Here is a 24,439-nt window from a genome sequence, read left to right as displayed (position 1 = left end):
GCTATGCACTTTCCAACGATTGTCTATTTAGCTTCAAAGATTACCCTTTCAGGTAGGAAGTATTACTCTCATTTTACAGAATAAGGAAACAAAGGATATTAAGCAATCTGCCCAAATCCACAAAACTGTTAAGTGAGAGAGGGCACATGATAAACCGGGAGTGGTGGATGGCAAAAGCAGAGGAGAAAGTGTGAGTGGTGCCCACATTCCATGGTGCACCACCAACCCACCAATCTGTAACAAATATTTGCCACATTATACCCCATCAACTTCCAGTTATAATGTGTCTATTTTTCATTGTATTAGCATATTGATCACTATAGCACAGCATATGCATATACCATTATGATTCAGAAGGATAAAATTATTCCTGAATAATTCCCATATGATCTCAGGGTTATCCACCCTACCACCTTAACATTCACATCTGAGGATCGCTTTCCACCAGAATAGAAAAGAGACCAAACTTTACTAAGAATAAGATAATGAATATGAGGAAAGTTGTTATTAGAGAATGTATTTTTAAAAGCCATGATATAGACTTGAATTTGGTGGATTAATGGGACTTTAAAGGGACTAAAGATAAAAACAAGCTATCATTTACATAATATTTCATTAGTATCTGGAGATACAGAGATCAATGTAATAACTAATGACGCAGTTGGGATCCCTTACATCGCACTAATCATTAACAGGATATAAAGGCACCAATGTAACTGGGAAATTCAGCCAAACTTCATTGCAGAGGAAAGGCAAATACACTGGAAGTGATTTTGTTTAGCTCATGTATAAAAACGGTGTCCACCAGGCAGTAGTGACAGAAAGCTAAGGAAATTTCCTACCGACTACATAGCACAGAGTGATAGATAAAAAGAGAATATTTTATTTTTTCCCTTTACTTTCTATATCATTTTCACTTTCTCCCTCAGTTAATTGGACACTTACTTAAGCCATGTAGGTCATATATTCTAAACCTAAATCCTAAAATCCTAGGGAAAGAGTTTTTACTATCACCATATCTACTGTGAAATCATACTAATACAAAAATATGAACCTTGATTTTTTTAATTCCATGGAATAATCTGGTGAATTAGTTGATGTCATAGGAAATTATTTAACGATGTAGTGTTCAAAATAAAAATATACTATTAAAACTTCATTTTAAAGTATGACAAGGGAGTAATTTCCACTTTGATTTAATGTCATAATTACTATTTTGTTACTATAATAATTAGCAAACAAAAGTATAACTGTTATAATATGATCCATACCAGAATTCAGCTAAGTAAACCATGGGACAAATCAATTTTTTACAGAATTTCAGAGGTCCTTAACTGTCAAAAAGAATTTCAGTCTTGGGGTGCCTGGGTGGTGCAGTCGGTTAAGTGACTCTTGGTTTTGGCTCAGGTCATGATCTCAGAGTCCTGAGACTGAGCACCATGTTGGGCTCTGCACTCACTGTGGAGTTGGTTTGGGTTTCTTTTTCCCTCTCTCTCTTCTCCTCCCCCTTGTTTTGTCTCTCTCTCTCTCTCTCAAATAAATAAATAAATCTTATATTCAGTCTTGAAAGACAATAAAAAAAGAAAAAAACAATGTTGGAAAGGAAGGCTGGATCACTGAAGCATGTTATCATTTATTTCTCCAATGTTAAGGATCAAAGAGGGAGTTGTCTTATGCTCCTCTACTTCACCGAAATAAAACTTTAGTTTACAGTGAATAAACTGTGTAGGAAAGCAATTGAATGACTTTTGTTAAGATACTATTGGGTACAAGGTACTGTGCTAAGTGATCCAGCAACAAAGATGAATAATAGTTGTATTAGTTTGTTAGGGCTGCCATAACACAGTGCCCGGGAGTGGTGTGGCTTAAACAACAAAACTTTATTTTCCCACAGTTCTGGAGGCTGGAAGCCTCAGGTCAAAGTGTTGACCAGGTTTGTTTCAAGCCTCTCTCCGTGGCTTCAGATAGCTATCTTCTCCCTGTCTTCACATGTTCTCCCTCTGTACTTGTCTCGTGTCCTACTTTACTTTTTTTTTTTTTTTAATAAAAATACCTGTCATGTTGGATTAGGACTCATTCTAATGACCTCATTTTACCTTACTTTTTTAACAACCCTATTTCCATATGCAGTCACATTCTGAGGTACGGAGAGTTACAGCTTCAATATATAAACGTGGGGGGATACAGTTTACCCAATAACAGCCCTCCAGGACCTCCAAATAATAGAGAACAAAAATATATAAAAGTAACTACAATATAAGGCAGAAAGTGATAAAAGTTTTAGTACAAATCCAAGATTATGAGAGAGCATAGAAAGGTTTAAAGGAGAAAGAAAGGTTTAAAGGATAAAGTGGTGTTCTGAGGATAGGATTTAAGCAGATTGAGATGAGTATGGTGAAAAGGGCAGAAAAAGGCATGATTGGAACAAGCGGCTGTATAGGGCTAATTTATCTTTTAATAATAAAACCTTACTCTGACTGACATGGCATATTATGTATTTAAGATGATAAAGGTCATTTGGTTGCTGATAACACATCAGCAATACAATTTTCAGTTTTCTATGTAAAATACATCAAGAATAAGACAAATTACACAATTCTCCATCTTCCAACATATCATTTGCACTAATGGGCATTTTTTAAAGGAAATAGAATACGGAGGGAATTAGAATCCTACCAATCGTAAACCAGAAGATATGGATAATAAAAGTCCAATAGCGACCAGATTATCCTTGTAGGAAATCTATATATCAAAAAACTATGCCTATAGATTTTTCTTCTGAGGGTCAGTTCCCAAATTTATGTGATACGACGGTATTTTAAATTCTTTCCTGTAATAAACTGTCACTATCTAAATTTTTTTTAAAAGTAGATTAGTGTATTTATTACCAGTGAGTGTGACCTACGCTTAGCTGCCCAACACATTATTCTTAGTCCTGTTTGCTAAATAAGTCATATTTCTGACAACGGCAACATCTTCTCAATTTTAATTGATTTTATTTAAAAAGCACAAGAGAATGATAAGGAACCTATACATTTTTTATTTTCAGAGGGGAAAAATACTGAACTTTCAGTGGAATCACAGTAAATGTGTGCTTCCTTATAACTTCTTACATATGTCACTGGCGGATAAACTGAATTTTTACTTACTACTTAAAATTCTGACAATTCAATAGCACTCAGCCAGATAACATTTAAAATGTGGCCAAAAAAAGATTTTTATTTTGTCAGAGATATTTTTCCAAAGGCACCTTGAAGTTTTCTCCTCTACTGTCAAGACGATCATTTAGGTACATGTCATAAAACGTTTGAAATACATACATATCCTATATTTCATATCACTTGTTAGTGCCTGATTAAGCAGAAAAAAAATTAAGTTTAGTGAATTACAAAATCAAAATTAAAACACATCAGGTTTTACATTAGGAAATAAAGATCTTGGCACATAAACCTTTAGCCCTGCAGGAAACGAGCTTAATCTTTTACATTGGTGAAAGGTGCACGGTGATCATTCTGTGCATTTACACAACTAGGTGAAGGCTTGATTTGGAAACAGCATGATTATACCAACAAGAAAATCGCTTTGCATTGCTATGCTTAATTTTGCAGTTGCCTAGAATAGTTATGCTACACATACATTCTGCCTTTGCCCGAAACCCTGTGTTGGGAGGTTCTGAAACGTAAAAAGTAAATCTATCCTCAATTACTTGAAGGTTACTCCTGTTGACATCAAATGAGAGCTCATTAAGTAAAACAAATTTAATTAAACCAATGTTTATTAAGGATCTGTAGTCTACCAAGCGTTTTGTAAAGCTTTGCAATGAAGTAAAACCTAACAGCACGCTTCTGATTGGTTGCATCTCGTTCTTTGACCTCATCTTTACTCATCTGCTGTTTTGAGTGTTTTTAATTGTTTTGCTTTTCTCACATTTAAATTCTCCTCCAGAATCTCACTGACTTCTGATAAGAAAGAAGAGTCTCACTTTCCCACTCAAACCATATTTCGTCTAGCTCAAAGGAATATTTATTTTGCTTTATCATGATCTACAAAATTGTTCAGCCGTGTCCTCATGGGCAACCAACGACTTATAGAGGAAGAGATTTGAGCTTTTGTTAATTATTTGACTCAAAAGCAGAATGAATAACAAATCAAAAGTTAGCCTTAAGAGTTAGGTATATCTTTCTCTCTGATTCAAGAAAGTTCAAGATGGAAAAACCCAGAATTATGGTCCAAACATGACCTCCACATTTTGACAAAAAAAAAAAAAAAAAAAAAAGCCAAAAACTAATTTTTAATAGGGGATAATAGACTCCTCTGAAAAAGAGGTGCTTTTACATACCCTTTATATTAGAGAGTAGCTAAAAGTAACATCATTCTTATTTACGGTCCTAAAGAATTTGAGCAATTCAGGAATTCTTTGTGACAGGCTTCTATATATTAAACATGATTATACTAGCAAAATTCTTTTTAGGTGGAACAATAAATGAGGATATATCTATAAAACTCTTAGAGTTCCTGGGATGAATGTTTCCACATATATTAACAGTAGTAGCATTTCTAAAAAAATAAAAAATAAAAAAGTCATGCACCAAAGTAAACACACATACACTATGGAACAGCTATTAGAATGATATAAACACTGATGCAGAAAAATTATGAACTCATTTATTGAAATCGTGACAGTGTAAATATATATCATGCTTTAATAAAGTACTTTTAATACAGGAACCACACATTTTTTTTTTGCCTAAATATGATAGAGCAGATCAATACAGAACTGATCTATAATTTAGAGTGAGTCTCCATTGTTCCTTAGCTGGTTTTTATACTTTAAATATGTTGCCTTAAAATGTACTGATCATAAACAACTTATACAGTTTTAAATAACTAGATTTTATAACCCAGTTCACAAAGAAAGAGTAAAGTTGCAAGACTGAATATCTCTGTTTTCATGAAATTTCCCATGTCATTAGGTGAAGAGGATTTATATGCAGTTTATTATGGAAACATAATGTACATAAATCACCATCAAAATGGTGGATGCAAACTTGCAATAAGATATTAAATGACGCCATGGGAATTTAAATGTTACGATAATATACTGAATTATTGAGATACACAAAAAAGACCATTTTTAATTCCTCCCATGACCAATTTCCACATATACTATCAGAACTTGTAAAAAAGCAAATAAAAGCCCTACATTTCATCCACATCTGAAATGTCCTAAAATAGACTACATTGAAAAGGCTATGGGAAGTTGCATGGCAGCTGGTCTGGATGGCACTGGATATTTTAAAATCAATATATTATAATTGTTAGATTTTTGGCAGTTTCAATTATATCTTTTCTCAGTTTAGATTTTAATAGTCATATTCTAAAATTATCATTTAACAGATACTTGTGTTATGAAAACCTGAAATTTCAAAGCAGCTGATTTCCTACAAGGAAATCGGTGCAGAAAGAAAATAAACACATATAAAATTATAAATGGATGTAAATGATTAAGTCATTTGTAAATTCTTGCTAATTATACATTTTAAAAATTGTTATGGAAAAGCAGATTGAAAATTGCTGTACATCCATAATTATTACAGAGATGAATAAAATAATATTGTAAGTAAATATGGATTTCGCTTTGAACCTTCTTTGAATTAAATTCTGTAGTTCCATATAGTGATCTATTAAATGCCAAGATATGAAAGAATAATCACAAAATCAAGTAAAAATTTAAAAATGATGAGGCTTTAAAGACTGGTTGTCACACAACTCCTTTGCTGATAGACAGCCTTGGTGTCTTTCCCAACAGACGCTATTTTACCATGTTGTAATTGGCATCTGAGGGATTCTTTCCTCCATTAGACTACAGATCCCTTATAAATAAGTCCCATGTGTCTTATTCACCATTGTATCTCTAAGGTAAATAGAAATTGTCAATAAATTTTTGTTGATTGACGCAATAAATGATTAACTCGTCAATACCAAAGTGTGTGTTGGGTGCTTGCTTCAGAGACATTCATTCTTCCATTACTTACTATCACAATTGCCATAAAGATGGTAGGATAAAAATGTCACTTAAATCATGTTGTCAAACTGCGATGGGATACTTTTCAGTTTTAGCTTTGAGTTTGCATATGCCCAAAGTAAGAAGATTCTATTCCCTAAACAGTTTCTGATTATTTTGATGAATAGATCTAATCCAACAGAAGGAAAATGTTTGTCATGCAGACCTGATTATCAAAAGGCAAGAGCTTTCATCAAAGCTCCTTAGTAAAGGGAAATTTATAAAATCCTAGGAAAGGTTATACAAGGGTGTTCAATTTTACATGTAATAATAAGTATGACAAAAGTAAAGGTTTGACAAAGCTTCATGGTAAGATTACATTGTTTATTATTGTATACCCTCTAGTCTTTCAGGGATGCTTGAAATATTTCACAATTTTTTAAATCTAGCCATCATTTTAATACCCTCATCCACAAAACAAGGGTAAAAAATGGTACAAGATCTCACAGAATATCATTCCATCAGAATCTGACCCTGAGTGATAAAGGTTTAGGTTCACATTCACAAAGCATTTTCTTAAACTGGATTACTGAGATTCACATTCAAATTCAAGAATACTGGATGATCTCCATTATTTGGTAAGTTAGAGGTGCTGATATGAGTTGCCTGGGAAGATCTCTGTGTTACCCCAGGCACATAATCAACCATGTCGCCTGTTTTTCCACCTTGACATTTACTTCTCCTGTAACTCCTTTATTATAAAAGTTTAAGAAAAGTAGAAATTATAAGAAAATACAGAAACTAATCTATGTGCTTCAATAATAATGGATGCTATTTTTTCATGAGATTTTGTTCTGATATCACTTTTAAAGAATAAAACGTTAAAGTCTAAGTCCCACATGTACTCTTTCTCAGTCCCTTCCAACTCCTCCTTCTCCAGGGTTAATGACCCTTATGCATTTGCTATGTGTGGCATTTATGGCACCCTACTGTTCACATTGCTTTAAAACTTGCTAATTTCCTCAATATTGCTTTTAAAAACCTGTTCCATTGACATATGAAACAAGTTTGTTTTAACTACTATGTTTGCTGCTATTTATTCCTTCTCCTACTGATGGGTGTTTATAGTATTTCAAGCTTCCACTATTTAATAAAAAATCCATAATGATCATGCTTGTACAAATTTTCTTTATGAATATGTGCACAAGTTTCTCCAATACATAAATAGAAGGATATTTGTGGCAAAATAGTCCAGGTACCACATAATGTTATTTTGTTCTTCAAACAGATTACAACAATTTACCTTCCCAGAAGCAGTGTGTAAGAGTTCTCATTTTACTACATCTCGTCAATATTTGGCATTAAATCATATATATTTTTAATGTCTTGACATGTGACAGCTATACAACATAGTTTTCAAGATAATTCTTAAGTTATTTTGATAAACTATAATGTACTATCGGGATAGTTTAACAAGGTAGCTCCTTTAAAGAGATTTATCTTTATCATACCTGTTTTAAATTTTAGCAATGGCCTGTCAGTGATGCTAGTAATAATACCTATCTTTTACTGGGCCACTTACTATGTCCTAATCACTCTTCAACACATTTTAAATATATCATTTTATTTAATCCTTCCAACTACATGAAAATGTGAGTTCTAAGAGGATAAGGAGTTTTGTCTGTTACATTGATTGTTCTATCTCCAGGATTTAAAACAATCTCATCACCGAGTAGGTACTCAGTACATATTTGTTAAATAAATGAATAAATGTATTTAAGTCAATGCATCCTGGTCTAACAAAACAACACAGCCTGGGTAGTTTATAAATTACAGAAATTTATTTCTCACTGTTATAGAGACTGGGAGGTCCAAGATCAAGGTATCAGCAAGATTGCATTCTGATGAGAACCCTATTCCTGGTTCACATCCAATGCCTTCTCTCTACATTCTCACATAGTGCAAGGGACAAGGGATCTCTGTAAGGTCTCCTTTATGAGAAGATTAATCCCCTTCATGTGGACTTCATCCTCCTGACCTAAGTACCACCCAAAGGCCCTGTCTTCTAATACTTTCACATAGGACACTAGGGTTTCAACATAGGAATTTGGGGGGACACAAACATTCAGACCATGGCAAAGTAATATTACTTTTAACATTTTAGAGAAGGGCATTTGGTGAGTAGAAATTATTTCTCAAAGATCATAGATTTGGTAGGAAATGACAAAATCATAAATCCTAAGCACACTTAACCCCCTCCAAACTCTTCTTCTCTTGTGCTTCCCATTGATTCGAGGGAATAGTCCATTGTCTTGATGCCTCATCTATAAGATTTTCTTTAGTGGTAAAATCTTAGTAAGAATGTTTTGTGAGAATGTAATCCTTAGCTGCATTTCTCAAATATACATAAATTGTTCACAGCACAATCTCTGGAGCCACTCTGTAAGCAGAAGTTTTTACTGTTTTGTTAAGATTCTCCAGGATGTGATTAAAATCCTTAAAATTATGCCAACACAAACTTGCAAGCTCAGATACATGACTTCCTACTTTCAGATCTTGTATCTAGCAGGATTTTTCCATTTCTCCTACCTTTGGAGAAAATGTAGGTAAGGAGCATCCTGCTTTTCCTGCCTAAAACCCCTTCATCTCTAGCTGGAGACTTCAGTCTTTCAGAATGTTTAGGAGCATGTCTTAGAATTACAAGTAGGTGGGGGGGAATTGTACGGCGAGGAGAAACTTTTCTTCTCATCCCTCATCTAATGTATAAAATTTCCCACAGAATTCACCATATTAAGGATTTTTATTTTTCCAAATTACACTTATTAAATGCATGTGCTTACAGCTGAGATGCTGCCCAGAAATAATCAAATACAAATGAAATTTTGGTAATCACTTTGATTCTGTTTTTGTTGAAAGTTTCTGAAATTTGTGTCTATTCCAAATAATATGGTAACTAATAGTATACATACATTCACTGAGGCAATTTTAAGAAAATCCTTTATTAAAGGTCTATTTTTGTCACTCGGAGCCTTTTTAAGTACATAGCTAGGGCATCTTCAGAATTTAGGAAATATTTATTACCTTTATATACAAGTCTAAGATGCAAGCCCTCAGTGCTATTTATTTCATCAGTAAGATTATTGATGATTATTCCAGTTCTACCTTAAAGTTCTGATAAAAATTCTCAAACCTGATTTCGACAAAGTCAAAAGAGGACTTCTAATTATGGCTTTTCTAAAAATCAAATTCATAATATTCAAACAATAGTACTGCAGGATATTCATCATTCATTCAACTGAGAGCATCCTGAGTGAACTTGCCTGTGAGTACATGGAATGATGCATGATAAATTCCAGTTCACATGCCCAAACTATTCTTTAGTCATGTAAGTATAGGCAGTTATTCAAAACCTAATTAGCAGTAGAGCAATAATGGATTACTTCGGGAGAGCCTACTCAATCATTTTCTAAAGCGTGCTTTCTCCCTGTCTTTCCACGACTTACGTAAAGCTGTGTGATTTCCCCACAGTCACCAGAGCGATCACTGAGGCGTATACCATCACATGAAAATGTAATCACGAAGGACCCAGAGAAAAAAATCTTACAGCCACAACACTGTCTCTTGATTTTAGCCAATGGCATAGAAAATCCTGGCTGCAGGTCATCACTGGATTATCCAGATGAAGAAGAAATTTTTTTCTTCGTAAACAGGCTCTGGAGTTATTCAGCCTGAGCCAGGTTTAAGTCATCAAATTGGCTCTCACCTCACCTTCCTGTTGTTACATCTTGGATGTGTCAGTCTTAAACATTTTAATTTTTTGGAGGTGAGGTGGAGAAAATGAGGGCATACCTGCTTTATATTGGGTTTACTTTATTTTCACTTCTTAGAACAATTAAATCATCGTTTAGCTCTATACTACCTAATTCTGTAAGGGTGGTTTTCAGAGTTAGTGTTCTGAAAAACTGATGCAGTCTGTGACACTACTAATTAATATTTTAGGGGATCTACACCTTCCTCAAATGTTTAGGGTTTTATATAATATCACCTATTGACTTTGTAAGCCCAGTACCAAACCTGATGTACCCTCTGTTCCTGTAATGCTGGTCAACTTGCCCTTCCTCAAAGCTACCATGCACTTTTACACACTTTTCTCTTTTTCCAGGACGCTATTCCAATTTCTTCAAGGTTATTCTTCAAGGTTTCTTCAATGTATTATTATTATATAACTTATATTTCCATAGATATATACTATATTGGTCATCCTTTAGTCCCAACACCTATTCCATAACCATTATATTGAGTATTAAGAGTGCTTAGTCTGTGTGCAATTGATTTAGCACTTTTTTTTTTAAAGATTTTTTATTTATTTATTCGACAGAGATAGAGACAGCCAGCGAGAGAGGGAACACAAGCAGGGGGAGTGGGAGAGGAAGAAGCAGGCTCATAGCAGAAGAGCCTGGAGTGGGGCTCGATCCCAGATCACTGGGATCACGCCCTGAGCCGAAGGCAGACGCTTAACCGCTGTGCCACCCAGGCGCCCCTGATTTAGCACTTTGATCTTGCTAATATTATGTGTTTATTTGGCATTAATTTTGAAAGAAAATTGTAAGTCTTTTCATTTTTCTTTGTCAAATGATTCAGATAAAACTTTTTAGAAGCCAAAGATCATGTTTACCACAATGTCATGAATGGAGGCTTCTGTTAGCACATTTTTGAAGATAGCATCAGAGTTATGTTTGTGTCACTAAGTTAAGATCACAGAACATTGTGATGATTAATGCTTAAAGTTATTTTTCATAATTTGAAGGTTTCTTAAACTATTTATTCCAAAGATGAACATATTTGTTCAAAGCATAAGACATAAACCTCAAATTAATCTTGCACAGAATTAAAAAGGGGGATAAATACTTTTATTCATTCAGCAAATATCTATTGAAAGCCTTCAAGCAAAACTCTGGAAGCCGGAGGTTCAAGTAGAAAAACCACATGGTAATTCAGGTAAGAGAGAGTGGCTTGAACTGGGGGGTGAGGGCAGTGGATATGGAGAAAAGTGTATGTATTAGAAATTTAGAACACGGAGTAAAAGAGATCTCCAAGCATCCTTCAACATTATACTTCACTGACAGTCAATATGGTATTATCTTTAAAATGAGAAAACCTTTTACAATAAGGGAACAACAGTGCTAATTCTAATCAATAAGTGGTCAATCTCTCTTTTAGAAAATTCCAAACCATTGTCATTGTTACTCCATCCCTCACGTGGTCTCTTCCTTCCAACAATCCCCATCATCACAGCTTTCTTGCAAGTTACCTCTTCTGCTAGCTTTTAACTCCTTTTTCAATCCCAAGGACCTTTTGTAGGGTTTAGCACTTCAAATTATGCAGTAAATATTTAATGAATTAATGAATAAATGAAAGAAAGTTCATATCTTCATAAACCCTCACATTTAGTCAGTTCTTAGTAATTGTTGAATAGTTCTTATGGTCCAAGTCATTTCCTCTTCTATCAAAGTTTATTTCTTCTGAACTTAGTTCCTTGGGGTTACAATTCACTATGAGTCATTAATGCAATGATTCAAACAGTTGAGGCATGTGTTAATATGTTTTCTCTCCCAAATTTGCATCTTAAATGGAAACCTTAAACTTTTTATTTTCCCATGTGGATAACTAATATTGGGATTTCAGGCATCTTGGCAGGCTGGAAAGACAGAGCTTCACAAATCTCCTCACATAGGAACATCCTCTGTCTATGTGAAAGATAGACCTTGATATGGTCAAAGAATCTTTCAGTCCAGCAACTTTCTGACAAGTGTTCTCTTAACACATATTTTCAGAGAGTGATTAAAAAAAAAAAAAGAACAAAACAAAAACAAAGAACAGTGAATGGTGTAGGGTTAAGTCCTACAGTCAGTGATGGGACAAAAAGTTTGGAGACCTATGCATTTAAAATTTTTTTTCTAATTACTTGCAAGGTGATACTGAAAGTATTACATAAGTAACATTAAACTGAAAAGAGCCTCTGTTGGACAACTGAATGTGAGGGAAATTAGTTTGCCAAACATCCCTTTGATTTTAAAAGTGGATTTTGGTTCACTGTTTCATTTTATTTTTACACATAAAAATTTTAAATATACAATAAATTGATGAAGTGGCTATATCCCTTATGGTTTTCAAGAAAAAATCTGGGGCGCCTGGGTAGCGCAGTGGTTGAGTGTCTTCCTTCAGCTCGGGGCGTGATCCCAGCGTTCAGGGTTTGAGCCCCACATCAGGCTCCTCCACTAAGAGCCTGCTTCTTCCTCTCCCACTCCCCCTGCTTGTGTTCCCTCTCTTGCTGGCTGTCTCTCTCTCTCAAGTAAATAAATAAAATCTTAAAAAAAAAAAAAACTGTACTTATGTTCAGAGTTTTCTATGTATGTGATGAAACAAAATAATGCAAAAATGGCTTCTAAAAGTTGGTATTTTGACTTCTGTATATCATGAGAAATTTGGTGATTATATAAACATACAACTTAAAAATCATCAATGATATTTCTATATTGGGAAGAGCACTAGTTAAATAAAAGATGCTGGTATTATTTCAAGACCTATTAGTCAATATTAGGTGATCTAATCACTCTAAAACATTATTATAATGCAAACTTTTTACCAGGGTGATCCCTACCTTTGCTAATGACAATAAAATAATAGTTTAAAGTAAAAGAATCTTTTCTCACCGATTTTAGGTTTTAAGTTTTGTTTATATTTTAATGTGGCAAGCTAATGTTCTGAGAATCCCCAAATTTTCACAACTGACTCAGAAGAAAAGTGGGAATCTTTTCAGGGCCTCTATTATTTTTTTCTTATAAAAGAAAACAAAAAGAATTGAGTATTATTATCAAGTACTGAAAGAAAGCCAAAGGCAAAGATGAAATTATTTTATAAGAATTATGAAAATGTAATATTCTCTATGTAATTCACAAACATGAACTAAGTTGTCAGTTTTTCCACCTGGCACACGGAGGAACCAGTAGTCTGAGTACAAACAGGATTTCTGAAAGATCATTATAAAGTATCACCAGAGAAGTTGCTCACTGCTAATCACATCTGCAACTTTTTCTATGACAATCTGCCCCCACACGAAAGCTGCCAGATTGTGGCAGCCACCATCACAGCTCTTTGAAGCATGATTAGCTATGTGAAATAAAGAAACCCATCCATTGGTTGGCCTGTGATCTTGGACTTAGGACTTCTAGCCTAATACTAAAGAAAATGTATATATAAAGCCAGTAGAAGATTCTGAGAAAAGATGCCATTATTTGTGGGAACAGATGTTGAAAGTTACGATGTAATGAGAATCATCAATGCTAAACTAATACAAGGTAAGTTTATGAAAGCACAGAAACCTGAGGAAGGAGTGCCTGGGGTAGACATCTTTTATGTCTAATCAATAGTCATTTTTCTTTCTTTTCTGATCATAAAACCTCTGATTTTGTTTGCATTGTAAGTAATTAGTCAGAAAGGCTGAATTATGACTGTTCTAAGCCCAGTAGTCTGCTAGAATCTGTTACACCAACTCACAAGAGGTGTCTCCATGCATCTCTTCAGCGACATCACATTGGTAGCTTAAAACCTGCCAATGTGGCAGTATGTATGGCACAGAAATCAGGAAGTGCTACGAATTAGGACTACCACTTCCTCTGGCCCCCAGTTAGTTATGAACCATTTTTCACCATTCTAAGCCTATCACGGAAATCCCATTTCCTTTTGCCAGCAGTTGGTTCAGGCATAGGTACAGGAACAAGTTTTGACCTATGACACATAAGAGAAAGTCCTATGGAAGTCACCCAGGAAAGATTCCGTCCTGACAACTTGAAGCCAACAAGCTACCTTGCCTTCCTGCTTTAGGTGGTATTGTACAATGCTTTGAAATGTCAGTTCTGAGATGCAACCATGAGGGAAGGTCAACAGAATCCAGAGATGTCTACATAGGTCATTAATAACCTTAGACCACTACCAGCGAGAGCATCCAAAGGGCAGAAAAGTAGGAACAATTCACCCTGGATATAGAATAATGGAGTGCATTATCTGTAGAGAATTTTAAAACAATAATGAAACACATTAAATATTAATCCACTTTTTAATTATTATCCTGTACTGACAATTCTAAACAATGCTAGTGATAAAATACTCTTCCTCACATATCCTGACTATTCCTATCCACCTCCCTGCTTGGGCTAGTAAGTCTAGAATCAACTATCTTAAACATCTAGTTACATGAGGTAATTAAAGATTTTAGTTACTTAGGAAACTTTCATGAGTTTTCTGTTATGTATAGGCAAAACATGCTGAAGTGCTAAAGCTGTTCACAGAAAGTAGAAGACTGAGAAGGTTGGGAGGTCAGGTTAATCCAGCGCACTGAAAAGAAACAGCATGAGCTCCCGCTCTAAGGACCTATGGACTTGCTTAGATCTCAGGGCTCCCTCAGCTCTAATCATGCAAGGACAGGCCAATTATAGTTCTTGCTCTGATGTGTCCAGGAGGTTCTCCCTATTGTGTCATTAGTAAACCTATAAGAAATTGCCTTTACATAGAGTAGTGTGAGCAGGTTTCTTTGTTTTGTAACCAAAAGAACCAATTAAAAAACAGAATCTAGCATTTAATAATTAAACCAAAGATTTCCCCAATATAAGACATTGATTGGACACACATACACACAAAATCTATACTAAGAAGACAGCAAATAGACAAAAATATGCTTAATATAGCATTGTTTATAATAGTTAAAACTGCAATTTATCCAAATGCTAATGAAAGAAGAACAGCTTTTTTTGAAGAATGTATAATGATGTGGGAAAATTCAGCTAAATATTTATTATATACCTCATGACACAATTATTTAAAAACATAAATTTATATATATAATATAAATTTGGATGGAAATAAATCAGATAATGGTTGTTATTTCTGAATAGTGAGATCGAGGGATGTTAATATTTTCACCCATACATTTTCTATTATTTTCAAAGTTTTCAGCTCTCCAGAAATAAAACAATTTTAAAATAATTACCACACATTTCTTTCATTAATGTATCGTGAAAATACACCAGAACTATCATTCAAGTTTCCAGATTCAAGATGAGAATATATACATGCATGAAAGTAATGAGTTTCACAGATAGACAAACTACATCAGGAAACTTTTAAAAGATAAAATGATGTTAGAAATTCATGAGAATATGCATTTTATAAAAAATAATATCACATTCCAGTCTCCTTCAAAAAAAAATGAAAAAAATGTAATCTATATTATTTTTTAAAAGTTTTTATTTAAGTAATCTCTACACCCAACATGGGGCTCAAACTCAGGACCCGGAGATCAAGAGTCACATGCTCTTCTGACTGACCCAGCCAGGTGCCCCAAAAATGTAATTTATTTTAATGAGACGCTTAATTTTTAAGAAAATAAAAAGGATTAAGAAGTATTTAGTTCTTTGCTGCTATAACAATATAATCAAAACCTGAGTTATGCTTCTGAAAGTATGGCTTTATGAGAGCAAGTTCATAATCCTATGCTATACTATTGTATTATGTGATAAAAAAATCATCTAGGTTTGACATGAAATTTCAAGCCCATCTGTGACTGATGTAGCCAAATGTTTAGATTTATTTATTTGATTATTTAGATCGCCATTATTCAAATACATATACTGGAAGCTGAAGTACATATTGTATCTGAAAGCAATGAAGAGTTTTCCTGTCTGTCTGTCTGTCTATCTATCTAAATTTTCTAGTGAAGAAAAATTCTGTTGGAAAAGAAGTGCAGAGAAATCAAAAGATATAAATATATTAAAGGGGGAATTGTATTTTTTATTATTAATTCAAAAAGCCAGAAAATGCCTAAGATTTCCAGCTACTATTTTCAATTACGCTTTGTCTATGATTAGGAGTTTTTTTAGAGACGCAGTGTAAATTGTTGAGTTGCGAGGATTACAAGGCATAAGGCTCATTAACCTAGAGTAGATCATACATAGCAGTACTTTGCTTCAAGAAAGATGATCATTAACAAGAGTCTCATTATATTGCATAAAATTAATTATATTCAGAATTATCCTGTTTCAGAAAATTGACAAGAGCAAATGTATAAATTAAAAGATCAAAAACATACCGGATACAGCAAGGAAGTCATCAATGCTTGTAATGTCATCTACAGCTTCAGTGAGGACATGGATATGATTTTCCCACGTGTGCTTGTACATTTCCATGGTTTTCTTGACCACTTGACTTTTGGGTCTTGCAGCCAAAGCAAGTGCAGCATTAATGATCTGCAAAGATGTAGAACATTCACATAGTGATTTCTTTGGGCATAGTTGGCATTGTGCGGATAACAGGTATTCTTTAAAAAAGGAAATACATACATCTTAAACAACAGAGAAAATGGTAAAATGCCCTTGTATGTAACTCCCTCTTTGTTTTTGGTAAGAATTTAATTTTATTTGCAGCAATAATTTAATTATTTTTAGAACTATTTATTGAGTATCAATGCACTAAGAACTGTAAGAGCTACAAAGATAATTGGTCTCTGCCTTTAAGGAGCTTCACATTGCACAACTCCATTGTGAATGTGTACTATATGCAAAGCACTGGAATAAGAGCTTTCACTTCCCTGAGGTCTTATAGAATTTTGCCAGTAAATATTCATTATTAATTAATTAATTATTTCATTCAATCATTCATTATCTCAAATATATTCTGAGTGCTCTTTATGTATTAAGCGTTGTTCTCGATTTTAGGGATATGGCAATAAGCAAGACAGAAGTAAAAATCATTGCTTTCTTGGAACTTTTATTACAGCTAAGGCACAGAGGCAATTAGCAAGTTGAAGAAGTAAACTATATGGTCTGTTAGATAGTTATAAGAATGAAGGAGAAAAAAATATAAGAAGAGGGATAAGGAATGGAGCAGTAGTGAGGGCAGAAAGTTGGTGATCGTAGCAAGGCCTCACACTGAAGTGGCCATTTGGGTAAAATCGCTATTGGAAAAGAATGGTGGCACAGAGAAGTGGCAAAATTCAAAAGGAGAGAAATTAGAGGAGATGCTCTAAGAATGGTGAGCAGTCTCACCTAGAGCCTGGGTGTGCAGAAGAAATCAACAGAAGTCCTTGCTGGTCCTCCTCAGGACTGGGGCCTTATTTGGAAGGCCCTGGGGAATCATTCTGACTTTTGAGCAATTTGCTCAGAACTAAGCTTTAGAATAATTCATCTGGCATGGAAGGCTACTGAAATAGGTTACAGGAGAAAGGTAGAGCCTGGACAGCAAGGGTGGAGTTAATGTAAAAGTTTTGACAGAACTTCCAATTAATTAAGGAAGGATGAGGATAGGTCAATTACTGCCAAAAAAAACCATGCAGCCATTAAGATATCTGTGGAAAATACTTTCTAAGGACATGAAAATACATCCAATATAGTACAATAACAGTAGATTACAAAACAGTATGCTCCATAGCAAACACTGAAATGCAAATATGCTAGGGATAAAAGTTAAACGAATACATGCACCAATTAACATCGGTTCTCCCAGAGGGGTGGAATTTCCAGTGCTTTTTACTTATTTGTGTGTGCAACTGAATTTTTCAAATTTTTTAATGGTGAATGTTTTAGCTGTATCCTCAGAATAAGTGAAGCTATTCTTCAAAGAACCACAATTACTAAGGTTTTTCCATGATTAATGGGGAAAATAATTTTAGTATTGATGGAGAAGGAGAGTTCAGAGAGTTAAAAAGAGTAAGTCAGGGTTTAGAAACAAAAATTATTTGAGAGGACAGTGTTGATGAGGGGTGTTAGATGTCAACTTTCCTATTAGGTTGGCTTTGAAGTGACTCAGCTCTCCACACAAATCACACAGTTACCTGAGATATGGAATTGGAGCTCATAAACAAGGTTGTCATTTGTTTATCCATGAATATGTCCATGCATTGGAACAAATTAGTCTTATGTAGCAATAATATAGCAGATTCTACCCTGGATACTGACATCACAATAAAAAATATTCCACCATAGTTTCTTCTTCTTTTTTTTTTTTTTAAGATTTTATTTATTTATTTGGGAGAGAGTACAGGAGTTCACGTGCAGGAGTGGGGGGGGGGCAGAGAATGAGAGAGAATCTCAAGCAGACTCCCCGCTGAGCACAGAGCTGCATGTGGGGCTCCATCCCAGGACACTGAGATCAAGACCCCGGCCAAAATCAAAAGTTGACACTCAACTGACTGAGCCACCCAGGCGCCCCGAGAGTCCATCATAACTTCTAAAACAGGCCATAATCAAGTAGGGAAATCAGCCAAAAGCCAGGCAAGTGTAACATACCAGATATTCTCAGACTTTAGCCTGAGGGCTTGTTAAAACACAAATTCCTGAGCCACACCCTAGAGTTTCTGATTCAGCTGAAGTACTTTGGGGCCTCACCCTTTGCATTTCTCAATTCAGTAGTGATAGTGATGCTACTGGCCTGGCAGTCTCATTCTCAGAACCAGTGCCATTTATGTAAGTGCTATAACATGGCAGCTATTGTGAAAGTATCACGACATGCCCTGTTAATACATGGGAGAGGTTTCCAGCTCTGTAAAGAAAGGTGTCCCAAAGGACTCATCTGAAAAATAAGTAGAAATTAGTATATGGTGATATCCTTTTAAGGAAGGGGCAATAACACATGCAATGGGTTAGAAGCAAGACACGACCTAACCTCACCTCCTAGGGAATGTTCAGCAGAGAGGAAACAGTAATAGAGTTGGAAGAAAATCAAAGAAGATAGTGGTAAGAAGAAGAGAACATACCTTTGGAAAGTTCCAACATATAGAAGGAAAATATGAGCTGGAAGTGATAAAGATGAGAAAAGGAATCATTAAGAAGAAGGTAGAAAACAAAGGTATTAAAGAGTCGGATGAGGAAGAAAATGTTTTCGAAAGGTTAAATGCTGTAGGAGAGACAAGAATAATGAGGACTAAAACAGCTTTTGGATCTGGAAAACAGGAGTCGATGGTGTAGCAGAATATTGGACACAGGATTCAGATTTCACCAAAATATGATGGCAATAAGAATAAAAAAGAAACATTTCTGCTCAGTAACCTAAAGGCTGCACCTTACTTAAATGACTTTCAATGAATTATTAGAGGTAGAGGAGGGGAGAAAATGGTTGCTTGAAAATATTATGTTGATATTCTCTCCTTTTATTTCTTTTTTATGAAAGAGGAACACACTGAATTTTAAGGAAACACACACTACTTTTAGAAATAACTACTGTTATTTCAGTTTGACTTCAGTTTTAGAGTTTTATTAACCTATTAACTTACAATGTACGTTTGTGTACACTGCAAAGACTCTGGTCTCTGGTGTTTCATTGTCCCTGCAATTGGACAACTGTGTACACATGTAGTTGTGCTGAAATTATGCCTTCACAGAAAGGCATACTTTTAAAGTACTGGTATGGAACCCTCAGTGGAAATATGGAGTCATGAATATAAGACAGGCTATATTTTGTAAGGACATTTTCAGTTCTGCTTCTGATCCAATTTATCTGATTCAACAGTACACACTATGAGAAAACCTTATCCTACTTGACTCTCCCGATATTTTGCTTAAATCTAAAAGCAGACAAAATTCAGGAGATGCGCTAACCCTCTTTAAGGCAGAAGAAATCTTCACTCCAATGTCACACTCCTAGCATTTTAGCTATATTTCTAGGGGGGAAAAAAAAGACAATTCTTAGGTCTTCTTCTTGCATAACTAAAGGTGAATGAAATACATGATGTTGCTTTCTGAGGCATTTTTCTTCAGATTATGGTTGAGATGTGTACATGTCAGAATCACCCCCGACCCTGTGAATCACCTAGTCAGCTCACGTCAGAAAGAGTCTCTTTAACTTCAGAAGCTTATTATATCTTAACAGGCCTATTTTAGTGGCCTTCTAAATAGCCACCTAATTCCAGTTTTACTCCAAGCCATTCTCCCTACCACAAACTCATTTCTTTCTCAAATGAGGAAGTGACCCTCCCTTGCTGATAACCTTTGTTAGAATCCTAGTTGACTAAAAATAAAAACCAAATTCCATTTTACTGAATCACAGTCTAAAACCTCCACATGCTGGCCCTTACTTACGGTTCATTGTGTTGGAAAAATTACCCCCCCCCCATTTTAGCCAATGTTCCAGCCATACTGTCTTAAGCTCCATTTCCTGGTGATACCACAGACCTTTACACCTCTATGATTTTGCTTTTACAACTGAAACCTTAACATCCTTGTTCTATTCCTTTTTCCTGCTCTGGTCCATCTGAGGAAATATTTCCTATCTCTGCTGAAATGTTACTATATACTGTGAAATCTGTCCTATCCCCTATAACCAGGTAACTGAATTGTATTCTGTGTTTTAAAAGCTCTTTGTTCATATAACAAAATACTTGTGGTATTGCATGATTGTTGATACACGTGTCTGCTTCACATTAGCCCTGTCATAGGTGGGTCTATGTCTTATTCATCTTTGCAACTTGGTACACTAAGCATGTCAGTCACAGTTATTACTATATTTATAAACTGTCCTTAAAACACATTATTCCACTTTCTCTACAAATTTGACTATTCTAGACCTCACAGAAGTGGAATCATGATATTTGACCTTTTGCATCCAGCTTTTCCACATATAATAATATCTTCAAGGTTCATCCAAGTTGTAGAATGTGTAAAAACCTCATTTCTTTTTAAGGCTGAATAGTATTCCACTATATGTACGTATCAAATTTTGCTTATCTATTCTTCTGTTGGTGAAAATTGGGTTTTTCCACCTTTTGGTTATCGTGAATAATGCTGCTATGAACAATTGGTTTACAAACATGTGATTGAGTCTTGGCTTTCAAACATTTTAGGTATATACCCAGAAATAAATTGCTAAATCATATGATAATTTTATATTCAACTTTTTGAGGAAATACTATACTATTTTCCACAATGGTTGCAGCTTTTTACATTTCCACAATGTACAAAAGTTCCATCTTTTCCTCATCTTTGCCCACACTTATTTTCTGCCTTTTTAAAAATAATATCCATCATAATGGGTGTGAAGTGGTATCTCATCATGGTTTTGATTTTATTTCCCTAATAATTAATGATGTTAAGCATCTTATCATGGGCTTATTTGTATATCTTCTTTGGAGAAATATCTATTTGAAAGTTTTGCTCATTTTTAAACTGAATTGTTTCTTTTGCTGTTGAGTTTTAGAGACTTTAAAATATTTTTTAGATATTGATCTCTTATTAGATATATGATTTGCAAATATTTTCTCCCATTCTGCAGTTTGTCTTTTTATTCCCTTGGTAGTGCCATCTGCTGCACAAAAGTTTTTCATTTTATTAAGTCTAATCGATCTATTTTTTCTTTACTTTCCTGTGTTTTTGGTGTCATATGCAAGGAATCATTACCAAATTAAATATCATGAAGGTCTTGCCCTAGGTTTTCTTGAATTCTGCGGTTTTAGCTGTTATATCAAGGCCTTAGATCCATTTTGAATTATTTGAATATGGTGCAAGGTAAGGGTCCAACTTCATTCTTTTTTTTTTTTTAAGATTTTATTTATTTGTGAGAGAGAGAGAGAGTGCACACACCATGTGTGTGCAAACAAGCAGACTCCCTATAAGGAGCCCGATGTGGGACTCAATCCCAGGACCCCGGGATCATGACCTGAGTTGAAGGCAGACACTTAACTGACTGAGCCACCCAGGTATCCCCCAACTTCATTCTTTTACATGTGGATATCCAGTTTTCTCAGTAGTATTTGTTCAAGACTGCTCTTTATCCATGGAAAGGTCTTAGCATCCTTGTCCCAAGTCATTTAACCATATAAGCATATGCTGGAGATATTACAGGTTCTGTTCCAGACAACCACAACAAAACAAGTCAAACGATTTTTTTGTTTGTTTGTTTTCCAGTGCAAACTGTAAGACTATTTACACTACAATGTAAGTGTGCAATAGTATTATCACTAAAAAACAAAAACAAAAACCCATGTATGTACCTTAATTATAAAATATTGCTAAACAGGCACCTGGGTGGCTCAGTTGGTTAAACATCTGCCTTCAGTTCAGGTCATGATCCCAGGGTCCTGAGATCCAGTTCTACATCAGGCTCCCTGTTCAGTGGGGAGTCGGCTTCTCCCTCTGCCCCTCCCCCCACTCGTGCTCTCTCTCCCCCAACTAAAATAAAATAAAATAAAATAAAATAAAATAAAACAAAATAAAATAAAATAAAATAAAATAGAAACTATTGCTAAAAATGCTAACCATTATGTGACCTTTCAGTGAGTCATAATGTTTTTGCTGTTGGAAGGTCTTGCTTGATATTGATGGCTGATGACAGATCAGGGCAGTGGTTGCTGAGGGTTGAGGAGATTGTGTCAATTTCTTAAAGTAAGACAACAGTGAAGTTTCCTCCATAAATAGACTCTTTGTTTCATGAACAATTTCTCTATAGAATGTGGTGCTGTTTGATAGCACCTCCCCACTGTAGGATATTTTTCCAAAATTGGGGTCAATCCCCTCAAACCCTGTCATTGCTTTATCAACTAAGTTTATGTAATATTCTAAATCTTCTGTTTTCATTTCAACAATCTTCACACAATCTTCACCAGGAGTAGATTCCATCTCAAGAACCACTTTCTTTGGTCACCTGTAAGAAGCAACTCATTTGAAAAGGAACTCTTGTGTACAGTTGGTGGGTATGGGAACTGGGGCAACCACTGTGGAAAACAGTATGGAAGTTCCTCAAAAAATTAAAAATAGAATCACTGTATGATCTAGTAATCCACTACTGAGTATTTACCCAAAGAATATGAAAACACTAATTCAAAAAGTTGTATGACTTCCCTATGTTTATTGTAGCATTACTTACAATAGCCAAATTATGGAAGCAACCCGAGTGTTTATCAATAGATGAATGGATAAAGAAGATGTAATATATATATATGGAATGTGTGTGTGTGTGTGTGTGTGTGTATATATATATGTACACACACACACATGTAATATATATATATGGAATGTGTGTGTGTGTGTATATATATGTATATATATACATATATATACACACATACACACACATGGAATGAAATGTAATGGAATATTGATGAGCCATAAAAGAGAATGAAATCTTGACATTTGCAACAACATGGATGGATCTAGAGGGTACAATGCTAAGTGAAGTAAGTTAGACAGAGAAAAACAAATAAAACCATATGATTTCACTCATATGTGGAATCAAAGAAATAAAACAAATGAACAAAGAAAAAAGAGACAAACCAAAAAATAGACTCTTAATTATAGAGAACAAGCTGATGATTATCAGAGGGGAGGTGGGTGGGAGGATGGGTAAATAGGTGAAGGGGAATAAGAGTACATTTATCACACTGAGCACTGAGTAATGTATAGAAATGTTGAATCACTATACTGTACACCTGTAACTAATATAACTGTATATTAACTACTGGAATTAACTTTAAAAAAAAGTTAATGAAAGAAAAAAATAAGCAACTCATCTGTTAAAGTTTTATCATAAGATTGCAGCAATTCAGTCCCATCTTTATTCTCCACTTCTAACTCTAGTTCTCTTGCTATTTCTATCCCATCTGTAGTAACTCCCTTCACTGAAGTCTTGAACCCCTAAAAGTCATCCATGAGGGCTGGAATCAACTTCTTCCAAACTCTGTTAATGTTGATATTTGACCTCTTCCCATGAATCACAAACATTCTTAATGGTATCTCAAGTGGTGAATCCTTCCCAGAAAGTTTTCAAATACTTTGCCCAGATCCATCAGAGAAATCACTATTTATGGCAGCTATAGTCCTATGAAACATATTTCTAGTGAGACTTGAATGTTGAAATTATTCCTTGATCAATGGGCTACAGAATGGTTGTTAGCAGAGATGAAAACAATATTAATCTCATTGTATATCTTCATCATAGCTCTGGATGACCAGGTGCATTGCCAATGAGCAGTAATATTTTGAAAGGAATCTTTTGTAGTAGTTCTCAACAATGGGTTTAAAATATTGGGTAAATCATGTAAGCAGATATGCTGTCATCCAGGCTTTGTTGTTCCATTTACAGAACATGGGCAGACTAGATTAAGCATAATTCTTAGGATTTGGGGGATAGTAAATGAGCATGAGCTTCAACTTAGTCACCAGCTGCATTAGCCTCTAACAAAAGAGTCAGCCTGTCTTTGAAACTTTGAAGTCAGTCATTGACTTCTCCTCTCTAACTATGAAAGTCCTAGATGACATCTAATTCCAATACTGGGTTGTTTTGCCTCCATTGAAACTTTGATGTTGAATACAGCTACCTTCGTGAATTATCTCAGCTCAATCTTCAGGAAAATTTGCTGCAGCTTCTGCATTAGCACCTGCTGCCTCACCTCGCGCT

General features: G+C 34.9%; 1 protein-coding gene across 10 annotated transcripts in view; it reads right to left on the bottom strand.

Moving 5' to 3' along the window:
• CTNNA3 (catenin alpha 3) overlaps positions 1-24,439 on the bottom strand; it is a 1,640,794-nt gene that overhangs the window by 501,508 nt on the left and 1,114,847 nt on the right. For 9 of the 10 annotated variants that reach the window (XM_026504310.4, XM_048218672.2, XM_048218673.2 and 6 more), the window contains one exon: positions 16,149-16,305. In XM_026504310.4, the coding sequence (XP_026360095.1) occupies positions 16,149-16,305 (157 nt within the window). Of the gene's footprint in view, positions 1-16,128; positions 16,306-24,439 lie in introns of those variants that run through there. The other variant, XM_048218678.1, reaches the window with a different exon arrangement.

This window comes from Ursus arctos, unplaced genomic scaffold (assembly GCF_023065955.2).
Source record: "Ursus arctos isolate Adak ecotype North America unplaced genomic scaffold, UrsArc2.0 scaffold_7, whole genome shotgun sequence".
NCBI classification, from domain to species: Eukaryota; Metazoa; Chordata; class Mammalia; order Carnivora; family Ursidae; genus Ursus; species Ursus arctos.
The sequence above is the reverse complement of the archived record's forward strand: the minus strand, read 5'-3'. Positions and strand labels throughout refer to the sequence as shown.